Here is a 13,743-nt window from a genome sequence, read left to right on the forward strand (position 1 = left end):
AGTGAAGTTGGAAGAAAAAGAACTCTCAATATTTTTCCAGAGTCATCCCCTCACATCCTAAGCACAGTGACAGGAAACTAATAGACATGTAGATCTTCAACCTCCCACCAAATTATTGGAAATCTTTAACGTTAACGTTGATGGAAAGCTCTGCTCAGTAACAAATGAAATGTTTCATTTCTGGGCTCTTATTGGCTGTGTTCCCTGACAAAAACAGATGTATTTTCAAAACAAGATAAAACATACAGTCCATCTTTGCAAAGAGGCTAACAAATGGAACTGGACTTGGATCCTGGTAAATAATAGCGATGTCAAAAAAGTGATTAAGGCACTTCCCTGAATTATGCAGCTGTTTCACCACTCCAGCCTCTCTCACTTTCTCAAAAGTAGTCTCTGCAGGTGACCTCAATCTATCCTGACTGTGAATCAGCCACAGATTGAAATCCTGAGCTGTGATTCATTGGCTTTTATATAATATGCCATCCTCTGCTCTTACAAGAGCAGAGTATTGTTTTCTGCTTGTGTTTCTATAGACTATGGACTTATCTGTAGGAGTGGATAAAGTTGGGTTTGGCTTTCACACTGTGTGCTAAACTGAACTGTTCCTAAATGAAAAGAGATAAAACTAAACAAAATACACAGCCAGGATGGAAAGAATACACAAAGAGAGAAGGAAAGCAGAACCCTGCTATCACAGACAGCAAAAACTGAACTGATCTGTCAGCCCAGGCTCCTGGACAGGCCACACCATTATTCCCTTCCAGTGCCCTGCAAGAAGCAGCTCCAGGCACTGTTTTATGGCATCTTTGAGATGGAGATAGGCAACAGCACCTCGATGAAGGCTGGGGAAGGTATGTACAAAAAATGGAATTCTCAAAGGACTTCCTTTGGAGAGGAGCTGATTTGTTCTGCACCATGGAATACTGGTGGATCGGGGCAGGATCTGTGATCCACACAGAGCTGCTGGCAAAGGGACCAGGTCACACTTTGGCGCACAGAGGCAGAACTGGCAGAGGGGCTCCCTCCACAGGAGCTCCCCTTGTCTCTGGAAATGGGATGATGCCCTCTGGAATGGCAGCACACGGGGATGACAAAATGGTTCTTCTCCCTAATTTAAACAACCTGGCTGTGGACTGACAGAGAGACTCTTGTGAAGATGTGAGATCCAAATCCAAGCATTTGTTAAATGTCTCAATCATTTTTAGAGAGCTGTAAAACAAGGCCTAATGCTGCTTTCTCCAGCAGCAGCCTGACTGTACAACACAGATTGGGATGTTAATTAGCTCAGAAGGCTCTGAAGTAAAACTCCCAAAGTCCCTGTGGGATGTCAGGTGTGTTCTAGCAGTGATAATAAGTTATTATCAACCCATCTCGCTCTGGGATTATGAAAGATATTCACAAAACAGCTGTTTAGTTGTTTGCAGCTTGGAATCCTTGGCACAACTGAGTCAACCTGTGCTGTTTTGGGGGTTACACAGCTCCTCACACGCACACACTGCTCGTGGAAGAATGTTCCTGCTGCCAATGGCACAAGGAAATGAAAATTCCAAAGTGAAATCTTCATTTCACGTTTTTCTAATGGAAAATTAATTAGCATTTTTCTTTCTACAAAATAAAGTTACATGTTAACTCATTATGACAAACTGCAACACAAATTGATTTTAATTAGGACATGAATATTTTAAGATTAATTTGCTAGATAGATCAACATTTCAAAGTAAAACCAGAAGTGCTGAACATCTGAGCAAAAATAAAATAGTTTTCTTAAGAGGATAATTAGACCTGCTTATGCTTTGAAATCTGGCTAACGTTTCACATAAAATGGACAAAGGCACTGAAATACGTTCATTTTAATAAATTAATTGGTGTAATGTTTAGTTGACTATACAGCACAGGAAAAAAAAACAAACCCATGGTTATATTTAATCTATGCTTAATGATTTTGGGTAAGTGCTGCCTGCAATCCCACCTTACTGAAAAGCAGGTCATTGAAAGTGTCATTCAGTTCTGGCAGGGGTGGTGACTTCACAGGGGCAGGGTCACTACAAATCACTTCTTTTAAATATCTGTGTAGCAAATACCCACTGCAGTATGCAGCAACTGAGAGTGCAGAAGGCTGAGGGCTTTTGTGGGTATTTTTAGGATGAAAATGACACCTGGAGTTAAATGTGGAACTTTGAAAGGTACAGAAAAGTGATGGGTGTTTGGGGGAGCTGAAGTTCCTCTTCACTTGTGAACTCACTTCTCTGCCTCACTGCAAACTTTCCTTGTGTCCATGGTTTTAGCCATTCCCAGCCAGGTCCTGCACAGTCTCAATGAGGTTTGGTGCACAACTGGGTGTTGGGGATTGCTCACCTGAGCTGGCCTTTACCTTAACCAGAACCTCCCTATCCTGCAGCAAAGATCTCAGGAAGGTGCTATCAACATTCAGGTGAGGACAGGCTGAGCAGCAAGAAAAATGAAGCCATTGGATGCTGATGTATTTACAGCAGGTGTCTCATTCCACAGGCATTTCAATCCAGTGTGGCAGAGCTGGATTATTTATGAAACCAGGAGCACATCGTATTTCCAAGAGGGTGACTGAGTACCTGTTTGCATTTTCCCTCGGAAGGAAAGAGTTTCTTGGGATCTAAACTGCAGAAAGAAGTGAAAAGTGCAGGGAGCAGGGGATGGGGCTGGCTCAGAGCAGCTGCGCGGGAAGGGAGGCGGTGCCTTGGATGCAGAGGGTGCGGGAAGGGGAAGGGAAGGTTTGGGAAGGGAAGGGGGCCGTACCTTGGTTGCAGAGCGGCCCCGAGAAGCCGGGCAGGCAGTCGCACAGCCCCGACACGTGGTGGCAGGGACCATTGCTGTGCACGCACTGGGGACACGGCTGGCTGCAGTGGTGTCCGTAGAACCCGGGGGGGCAAACTGGAAACAGAACAAACCAAGCTGTCACAGGTTTTTCCATCAGAGCTTGAGAATTCTCTGTCTGTCTTAATCCCAACCTAATATTTCTTAATTTATCAAGCACAATTTAGTGGACAGCTGCAATGATGAGGCCTGTTGGATTGTTCCATGGCTAATAAAGTGCAGGCTGGTAAAACTGCTCCTGTGTTCAAACATTCCCACCTTCCTTCCTCATGGAAGTCCTTGGCTATTTAATATCACAGCAGAGTTCTCAGCAGCCTCCCTCTCTCAGGACACTCATTTGAGTCTCTCTAAACTAAAAACTTTGACAAAACAGGAGTTTAAGATATTTGAGACCCCACAGCAGATATAGTTAATAACACACATTCCAAAGATTTTAGGATAGGTAGGAAAAGAAACACTGGCATACATGTACAAAAACAGAAACTCAGAAAGAAATGGAAATTGAGTCAAGAAATCAGAGAAGGTGTATTAGGAAACAATATTTTATGTCAAAACCGTTATGCCAAAAGCTGATTTCCAAACCTATCTGGTGCAATGCCTGTGCTCAGCTGGGAGAAGCAACAGCCATCAAGTGATGAAAAGAAGCCAATAATGGTAATTATGTAACACCATACAAAATCACCTGATTTAAATCAGTAATCACATCAAATAGCTGAGTAAACTTGTACTGAATTGTGTGCTTATTTTGCCTAAAACCTGGATTGAAATTATTATAGAATTTGTACATCAGGTACAGAATCAGGATTATGGCTCAGTATCTCTTCTAAAAGCAGATTTTTGCTTCTAAGAGCATGTAGAGCAAAAAAGCATCCACTGTCCAAACATTCACTGCAATAGATAACACAAAGAAATGTTAAATTGCAGTAAGTGACAGTAAAAATAACTTTATATGTTTTTATTTTTACTCCTGTGATTCTCTGTTCTATAGTTCTGGCTCAGTGGTTACTAAATCATGTCTGTTCTATTTTTCCAGCAAATGAGAATTTTCTCATGGACTGTATGTTCTCAGAGGGTGTCAGGCTCTTACCCCACTGCACATTTCCAGCTGGAGCTTAGCTGACAGGTTGGTTGATGATGCAGTAGCTATAAAACAACCTGGATCATTCCTGGAGACATTTCTGCAGGCTTAAGAGCACTAAACCATCCCAGTGTCTCATGTAATCCTGATTACACAGACAGAACAAGTTGGCTGAGTATCATCTTCAGTATCATCCTCAGCTCTGCCTTGTAATAAAACAGCCTAAATCCTGTTTCTAAATGAATTTCTAAGAGAAAAATATGGATGATTTTGAGAACAAGCTTAGCAAGGTCTGCTTACAAGGTATTGAGCCTGAATCCCAGAAAAGAGCTGGAAGCAAGCTGGATTCCAAGCTGGATTCCCAGGCCAAATAGTCACAGAGGCAAGAGCAGAAGCATCCACAGGACCCCTCTGCTGTCACCCCAGTGGGGAGGAAAAGTTCTCCCCATCAGATCCTTGGCAAACATCCTCAGGGAGCAGCCTGATTCCTGGGCTTGCAAACTGGGCACAAGGGGTGCTCTTGTAGCCTGCATGCCAACAGCTGATAGAACTAAGCTGGATTTTTTTCATCTCAGAAAGGTCAGAAACTATTAACTTCTGGAAGTTTTGCACTCTTAAGGTTTCAAATTTGTAAAACATTTTCTTCCTCATCTCCCTGAAGCTCTGAGCTCCACATTTTAGCCTTGGAGAGAGGTTTTACAGCTGCACAGATATGCTGAAGCACCTGGAAATTGGGGTTTATAATGGAAATGCTTATAGGCCATTAACTACAGCAGTGCTAGAGGTCATTGTTATAATGGCTTTAAATAAAAACTGTCAGCTACAAATTATTTTTAGAGATGAGTGTGTTCTAGTGTCAAGTGTAACTGGTGAAATCAAGGGGGATCTATGAACTGGGCATGCAGAATGTCTCACAGCAAGAGGAAGAAGAAGAAATGCTGAGCAGAAAACAAATACAAATCCACTTCTTGTTTACATGGGAAGATGGTTGGTGTAGTGAATTAGGGTCCCTATGGGGCAAATGCAGCTTCCCAGATAAAGCAAAGGAGAGGATTTTTATCTGCTTGGTACATTTTAATATGTAGCAGCAGAGCATCAAACAGGAGCTATTTTGGGCTGCTGTGTTTCTTTTTCTGGCATACAAGAAAACATTGCCTTGTTATTTTGATGCCAACGCTCATCCACTTGTCATTATATGATGGGTGGTGGCTGACTGCTTAACAGGTCTGACTTCACTGAGTCCTCTGCCAGCTTTGGTTTGTAAGGGTGCTGCTCCTCCTTCCAGGTCACCTGTGACCTCCAGGTGTGATCAGAAGAAGAAACACAAGGCACAGCTCAGTGCAGGAGAGTTCTTGATGAAGGAGCCTTTTCCAGGCTCGTTTGCCCTCAGGAAGTCATGAGCTACAGCAGCTCAGAAACTGTGGATTTGTCTGCCTGGTGTCATAAAGGAGCATTTCTACCTGCCTTGCTTCTGCCAGCTATGGGAAATCTTACTTCTCTGGCACAAGGGCCCTCTGAATCCCGGAGCACAGTCACAGGTCCCATCCTCAGGGGAGCAGGATCCCCCGTTCTCACAGCTGCAGGAGATGGAGCAGTTGGGTCCCCAGCGGCCCTGGCTGCAGATGTTGTCACAGTGGATGCCTGAGGACACAAAGCCACACGTTAGGCTTCCCACAACTCTCACTCTGCTCATTGATCAAAGAAATGCTTGGTTGGACCGATGCCTCACAGTCCCCAGAGGGATCTGGGAAGGAAACAGCTCCTCTTTTATCTGCTTAATAAAGTGAAAATTAAGAAAATGCCAGAGAGGTGAATTCTGTAGGTGTTGGTGGGAGCCTGTTCAGTCCTCAGCACCATTAAAGAAACTCTGCATGTCATCCAAGAGATGAAGGTCAGGAATTGCTTTAAAGTCACAAAATAGCTCAAATAACTGGTCTGGAAATAGGCAGTTGATTGAAGCCTGATTACTTACCTGTTGTGAATTGGACAGCCATAAAAAGAAAAATCAGGACTTTGCAAAAACATGTTCAGTATTTGGATTCTTGAACACAAGTAAATTAAACTCTATTTTGTGTTCTGTTCCCCTTCTGGCTTAAACCCCTGTGCTCTGGTGTTTTGTGCACATACCCCACAGCTACCCAGAACTCCCCAGTTCTGTGTGAATGAACTGAGTTCTGATCCAGCAAGTGGCCATGTGCGAGCACAGGCTGAGCATTTGCATGTTAAATGGAGACTGAGAGCTGCCAATCCAGCTCCCAGTGCTCCCCAGGGTGCTTGTTTGATATTTACTATTGTGAGGAGCAAAGCTTGGAAACACTGAAAGGAGCACACAGCCAGGAAACTTAACACAAGGCTTCTGGCATGGTTTCAAGTGGCTTTGTTTAAACTGGTGACTTTTAAAAACAACCTTGTGCCATGGCTTGTCACATGTAAATGTGATTGAAGGAGCTGATCCTGCACACTGGGTCTGAGAGGCTCTCACCCCACTGGAATAAGTCAGTACCAATACCTACAATTAGCAGGGCTATTTGCATGATCAAGGGCTCCTTGGATGGGTTTGCAGAATCATGAACTAAGAGGGACAGTGAGCAGAGCCAGCTGCAGGGAGTGGCACTGGCAGGAGCATCTAAAACCAGCAGAAATGGATCAGAGACTGGCTTGGAAATTTTTCTTAGAACATGACCCCAGTGGGAGCCCAGCTCTGAGATTGGGGGGTACCCACACACCCCAGCTGGGCTTCAACACCAACCTCAGATGTTCTTTACTATCCCTGACCTGAGATGTTCCTCTCCATCCCTCACCTGAGATGTTCTTCACCATCCCCAGCCCGAGATGCTCTTTACTGTCCTTCACCTGAGATGTTCTTTATCAGCCGTGCCCACGTCCCACTGCTCAATGGGATCACAGCAGCCCAGGGCTTGGATTAGTGCAGCTCTCTGCAGAAACACAATCCCAACCATTCCCTCCACCTCTGATAACTTCATCTGGATGCTGGAGGTAATGCACTGCATTTGGGGAGCTGTGATCTGTACAGTCACCAAACTCTGAGCATTATTAAATCAGCTGAAAGTCATTATAAATACACTTACAGTGCAGTTTCAAGTTGGTTTTATAAATCTCTGAAGTTAACACAGTAAGAAATACTGCAGAGCCAAAATTTCCCTTTTCTGAAGATTAATCATACAATTATAATGTCCCTTCCTAGAAAATCTTAACCATGTCTGGCAAAAGCACAGTTTGAAATGTGATTTCTAGTAATACATGATCTTAGCTTTATTTATAAAGAGGCATGGACCATTCTGTACAACTTAATAAAAACCACATTAAAACACAGTAAAAACTTAATACAAGCTCAATTCCTTCATATCCAAGTAAATAAATCTGAAAAAAGGGACTGTGAAAAGAGACAAGGAACATTTGTATTAGTAAAATCAAGAAAAACTATTATTTTAAGAAATTATTTTAAAGTCTTCCCTGCTCCCTTTGAAATCAAATATATACTTGGATTACTTAAACAAGTGCTTTGTGTGTGCATTTATGTCATTTATCCACAGTGCTCTGTAATTAAAAAGTCAGAAAATAAATTGTAAATAAATAAACAAATAAATAAATGTGTTTTGTATTTATGATCATTTATAGCCTTGAGTCTCAGTGTGAGTTCCCTGAACTGAAATTCAGACACAAACACAGAAAAATGTGCATTTTTCCTCCCAACTGCAGCATTAAAATTACAATTCTGTCATTGTGGATGGTCTATTTATAAATGGGGACAATTAAACAGCAATATTTCTTGTCTCTTTTGACAAAGTTTGGGGAAGAATGACAGTGACTCTTTTCTTGTGGAAGGTACCTGAATTTGAATGCCAGGGCTGTTCCTGCAGCCCTTGCTTTGGTAATGAGTAATGAGGGATGTCTTCCCTCTGCTAACGAAGGCAATGAGTCATGGTGGAGCTGATTGTTGTAGCAAAAGGGAAAGGGGAAAAGGAAACCTTCCAGGAGCCACTGGCACCCACTCCAGCCCTTCTCTATTTGTCCATTTCCAGAAGACAACCAAGATGGTGCCGCAATCAAGTTTTATTACTTTTTATTATCCAAGTTAATTTTCACGGAAGACTTCATTTTTGAAGGCTCCTACACACATTGAATTGCAAATATAAATGAGAAGTTAAAATTGCATCTGGACATGCAAGTCTTATGGAATTGTGCTGGAAAAAGCACCTTAATTTTACAATTCCCTAACCTGACAGCATGTGAAGGGGGAGTCCATCCCTCCCAGCTACTTTACAGTCAGAGTCAGTGATGCAGCAAGATTCTGTAATGTAAAACTTTAATATTTATTTAGGAACTTGCTGATGAACATTTCTGATAAGCAATTAGTTTTCAATTTCCAGAACTACAAGAAGTGCTGAAGTTGACACACCTCTGTACTACCTCGTGTTACAAGCACAGATTCCTAATTTATGAACAAAGTCCTGGTTTCACATGCATGGTGTAGAAATTAGAAAGACAACTATCAGAAGTCCTTGAAGCTGCAGGAAGCAGTTCTATACATAAACTCTACTGCCTGGATACCAGGGAATTATCTGCCAGCCCGAGGCTGTGGTTCACAATTGCCGACACTGGTATAAAATTACACTTCCAAGACCTTTTTAAACAATGTTCTGGGGGTGAATTGTAAATGAAATCCACAAAACTTATAAAACTGTAGTTACCCACTGGACATGGGTAAAAGATCTGCACTTTTGCAGAAAGGCAGAGCCCAGGTAAGAGCAGAGCCCACCGTGCCTTTAATTCAGTCTGTGAAACAGCAGCCACAAACTCCCCATGGCCCAGCAGGGATTTGGGGTATTGGATTCCTGCAAGCACTGGCTGCTTTCCAGTGGGATTCCCTCTGGACTGCTCTGTACATTTAGCTGACAGTCCCAGGAGTGCCTTCACTCCCTTCTCCCCACACCAACCTCCTTTGCACGCATGGTGGGGAGGAAAACCAGCCCTGAGGGCCTGAATTACAGCGGAAAACACAAACTGGGCTCAACTCAGCCCACCAGAGCAGTGACAACTGCACTGTTCCAAGGGAAAATCACACAGGAGAGCTGCCTCAAACTCCTGCCCCTCCAGGACAATTTCCTACCAAGTGTCCAAGCAGCTGCTGGCTGGGACATGGGGAATATCTGGGGTAACTCAGCCCAGGCTTCCCAAAGGTGAAACCATTTGGCTGGGCAGAGATCTTCCAACACAGAGCTGCAGACAATCCTGATAAAGGAAAGCAGCAGCAAGAGAGGTAGAGGAGGAAGAGAATCCCAGAAGCTCAGAATGGTTTGGGTCAGAAGGGACCATAAAGCTCATCTTGTCCCACCCCCTGCCATGGGCAGGGACACCTTCCACAGTCCCAGGCTGCTCCAAGCCCTGTCCAGCCTGGCCTTGGGCACTGCCAGGGATTCAGGGGCAGCCCCAGATGCTCTGGGCACCTGTGCCAGGGCCTGCCCATCCTCCCAGGGAAGGATTTCTTCCCAATATCCCATCTAACCCTGCCCTCTGCACTGGGAAGCTGTTGATAGAAACCTGTGTCTGTCTTACATGGAGCAGTTTCAAGTTTGACCAGATGAAGTCAGTCCTTGTATTCAAATTTACAAATCAACTGTGATGGATTGATCCAACATCCATATAAGCATCAGGAAAAGGAGCAAGAAAAAGAAGAGGAAAAAACCCCCAAGCCATACAACTGGGATGTGAGGCATCTCTTGAAGAGCTCCTTCACAGGCTGCTTCTGTTAATAATCTTCAGTGGCTTCAAGTTTGTCAAAGTGATGCAGATTTAGTGCTGTCCATAACTACATCATGCTGAAGGACTTTGGAGGGTAAAATTCCTGAAAGCCAGACATAAGCAGAACTCCCTTTTTTCCCTCTCCAGCTTCTGCAATTGCACTCGTGCTTGGGGATTACGTCTCTGGCTCTTAATAAAGCTGCCATTGTTTCTCTGCTGTGTCTCTGGATAGTTGGAAACTAATACTCCTAACACAATAAAAGAGCAAAAATGGACGGAATAAATGAGAACCAGTGGCCTGGTTTTGACCACTGCTATCCCCCTGACAGTAGCCTCTGCAGCAGTGCCCAGCATCTAATTATTTTTCAGGGATGCAGGAATTTGATAAATTACAGGATGTAGTTCCCTCCCCCCCACATACTTTAATTTTACATCTACCAGCATATAACTGTAATTATTTCTCTGAATAACATCTTCAGCTTTTTTTTTTCCCTCAATAGTCCCAATCTAAAGACAGATGCAACATCAATTAGGAATGACAGGAATGATTTCAGCAGACATTTGAATCCAACACAAACATTGTGCTCTCCTCCACCTGTCTTTCAACATGACATGAAGTCATAATAATCTCTTATTTCTGGCATTTGAATAGCTTTGGAAAGAGCTGCTTTTTATGCAAAAATAGGCACAGGATTTATGCAGGCAATGCTGTGGAGGCCTGAGGTTTGGTGAGTCACGCTTGGCTCTGATGTGGATTGCTGGTGGCTCTGGCAGGATGGATCCCCAGGGCTGGCTGGTACCTGCTGACAGAGTGCCCCACCCAGCACACACCTCCAGCTGATGCTGCAGGGCTGGCTGGGCTGGGAGGGGTGGCCAGGGGCCAGCAGGGAGTGGAGGGTACTGGGAGCAGGTGTGGGAATGCCCCAGTGGGTCTGACCCCTGGTCACACCCTCCCTCTGGTCTCTGTCCCCCTGCAGGGATCCCACTGGCAGCTCCCCCACCCAGCCCAGGGGCAGAGCCAGAGGCCACCCAGGTCACCCTGAATCCTGCCTTGGCCTCCTGGTTTGTACATTTATTTCTGATAATGACATCTATAATCACACACTCATGTTTTCTTTAACCTTATCCTCTTGTCTTTCCCTGATACTGTCATTGCTGTTGTCCCTATAAATTCCATTTAAATTGTGTTTGAGGTTAGCTCCATGTGCTTTCCTAAGCAGGGACTCTTCTGCTGCTTCAGTCTCTAAGAGGTAAAAGACAATTCACTGAGAGCACAAGGAAGAACTGTCCAAGCTGTGGATCAGCTGCTCAGAGGGGCCATCACAGAGCACAAACAAGAGTTCACAAAGAATTCTTGATGCTTTTCCATCACTTTTTGCATCTTTGTATTTTTTCCTACCTGAGGCAAACCCTGAAGTATTTGACTCAGAGCCAGTCAGAAGCACCACAGCACAATTCCTGACAGCTCAGCATTTAAGAATGCTGAAGAATGAGAAAATCAGTGTGGGGAGGGTAGCAGATAGAAGAAAACATAAAGGGATCTCTCATAAAATTAAATGGAAACATTAAGAATTGATGGCTGCTCATCTAGTCTGCAAATAAGCTATTTTTGTTTTTATATAGTGAAACTACTCAGCAGAGAACAGCAGCCACACTCACATTATCTATGAACTTCTAGGGTGTTCTCAAATGCTTCTTTTCACTGATATTTTTTTCCAAATTGGTGCCATGGAGCCCTTCCTTCTCTTGCTGAGCATCATTCACCAGTGGATTCAGAGGGGCAACTCCTGAGTGTGACAGCCCATCATTCTAAATGAAAGCTCCATGATCTGGTCCTAAATAATGAAGAATAAGCCCTTCCCTGAAGCCAGTGAAAAATTCTACATTGTCCCTTCTCTCATCTGTACAGGGGCGATTTATGCCCCCATTAATGGAAGTGTTTTCCTGCAAGTAATACACTTAGAGCCTAATGCACCTCTGTGGAGCTCTAATCCTACCCCTAGTTTTAATTATCTAGAGAAATCTCTAAGTATGAATCACCCAACCCGGGGAATTTATGCAATAAAAGCTTTAGAGGCAAGAGACCTACCTCACAAGAAATGAGGTAAGTCAAAATGTTTGCTGAAGTAAAGGATGATGTGGTTCCCTTTGCTCAGGGATTCTCCAGGGTGCACTCTTGCAGGGGAAGAGCTGCCCTGAGCAGGCAGGGCACACCTGCAGAAAATGGGGCTGAAAGGAGTCAAGCCCTACACAGCCCTGCTTCATCTGCAGAGCTTTCCTAATTCTCAAATGCTGGGAACAGCTTCAGGCCAGGAGGGAAGAGAAAGCTGGGGAAGATCTGAGCAGACCATCAGCAGGCAAACAGGAGGAACAGGTAACTGGGAAAAGCTGGAAATTTCCTGCTGGAAATGTTCAACCTCCTGAACTAAACCATGAGTGAAGAACAGCTGAGCAAGAGCTGGGGCATAACCAAAGCCTTTTGTGGTCAATGATGTTGAAATTCCACCCGTTCTCCTTGGTGTGGGAGGGGAAGGAAGGAAGGAAGATGGTTACAACATTTTTCACTGCAAACTCTTTCGTTAATGACATAATGTATCATAGAATTGTGGATGGTTCAGGCTGGAAGGGACATTAAAGCTCATCCCATTCCCACCCCATGGCCGGGACACCTTCCCCTATCCCAGGCTGCTCCAAGCCCCATCCAGCCTGGCCTGGGACATTCCAGGGATCCAGGGCCAGCCCCAGCTGCTCTGGGCATCTGTGCCAGGGCCTCACCCTCACAGGGAAGGCAGCATCAAGAATATTTCTGCTTTTTCTACTATCCAATCCTATTGTTGTTATCTTATTGTATTTCATATTTCTCGAGTCCCATACTCTTGTTATGATATTCTTAAAGTCCATACCTTCTTGGCTGGTTTTCTACCATGCAGCCCCTCTCTGCTGTGCAGTTCCTCATGGCTTCACAGGGGCTCCTCCTGGGCTCTCAACCCACCCCCTTTTATCCCAGTTATCTTCGCAAGCCACAGCTGCTGCCCAACTAAGGACTTCACAGCTGTGGCCCATTTGGAATAACTCAGACCCACATATCCAATACACAGGACTCTCACTACACAATCCAACCCTACTCTCTGGCAGTGTGAAGCCACTCCCCCCTGACCTGTCACTACCTGCTCCTGTAAATAGTCTCTCTCCACTATATAAATATATAAATATACACACACCTCATTTGAGCTTGCAGGCTGTTTTCTGAGCACTCTTCCCTCTCCTCCTTTCACACCCAGCATGCCAACAGCCAGGATTTAGTCTGCTGAAATGTGCACAAATAATTTTCCCCACTTCTCGCCCACATTTATTTATAGGTGACTATTGTACACACAGCCAGGCTTATATATAGAATGTCTCTGCATGAAAATGGAAAAGGGTTGGGTACCTCGAACGTCAAGTCTCATGTTGCTAGAGCCCATTAAATTAGCATCACCCACGATGCCATCCAAGCTCTATCTTCTCTCAGAAATTTAAAAGCTGTCCTTTATTAAGCAAAATTAAACCCAAAAATAAAAACAAAGATAAACAAACTTGTGTATCTTCTGTTTATAAGATTATTACTGCAATGATTTGCATACATGCTGAAGTTTAGCAGTAGCCTTACTGCAGCTGCTAATTATAGTCTGAGGGTCTGATCCAACTCCCACTGAAGGAGTGGCAAAAATCCAACTGATTTCACCAAAGGTGAAATAGATACAAAATCTGTCACAGGACAAACACAACTAAACCTCACTCAGATGAAAATCAGGAACCCCCCAGACACCTGCCAAGGAAGGCACAGACATAATTAATGTCAGGACATCAATGAAATCTTTGATATAACTTCAGAATTAATATTTTTGAAAATTAGCCCTATATCAGCAGGAACCATCCTTAAAGGTTCCTGTCAAAGAGAGAATTTTTAAGCACAGCCTGACATTAAAATCTTATCAACTCACTTGAAATTAAGTCAATGAAAAATTAAAGCTAATTTCTAATAAGCTTATCTTACATTCATAGACTAAAGG

At 43.9% G+C, this 13,743-nt stretch overlaps 1 protein-coding gene across 7 annotated transcripts in view; it reads right to left on the bottom strand.

Annotated features, from left to right (window-relative positions):
• MEGF11 (multiple EGF like domains 11) overlaps nucleotides 1–13,743 on the bottom strand; it is a 250,413-nt gene that overhangs the window by 32,527 nt on the left and 204,143 nt on the right. For all 7 annotated transcript variants that reach the window (XM_058033855.1, XM_058033851.1, XM_058033853.1 and 4 more), the window contains 2 exons: nucleotides 5,423–5,569; nucleotides 2,773–2,907 (listed from right to left, as the gene is read on the bottom strand). In XM_058033855.1, coding sequence (XP_057889838.1) covers nucleotides 2,773–2,907; nucleotides 5,423–5,569 — 282 coding nt within the window. The remainder of the gene's footprint in view (nucleotides 1–2,772; nucleotides 2,908–5,422; nucleotides 5,570–13,743) is intronic.

This window comes from Melospiza georgiana, chromosome 13, assembly GCF_028018845.1.
Source record: "Melospiza georgiana isolate bMelGeo1 chromosome 13, bMelGeo1.pri, whole genome shotgun sequence".
Lineage (NCBI taxonomy): Eukaryota > Metazoa > Chordata > Aves > Passeriformes > Passerellidae > Melospiza > Melospiza georgiana.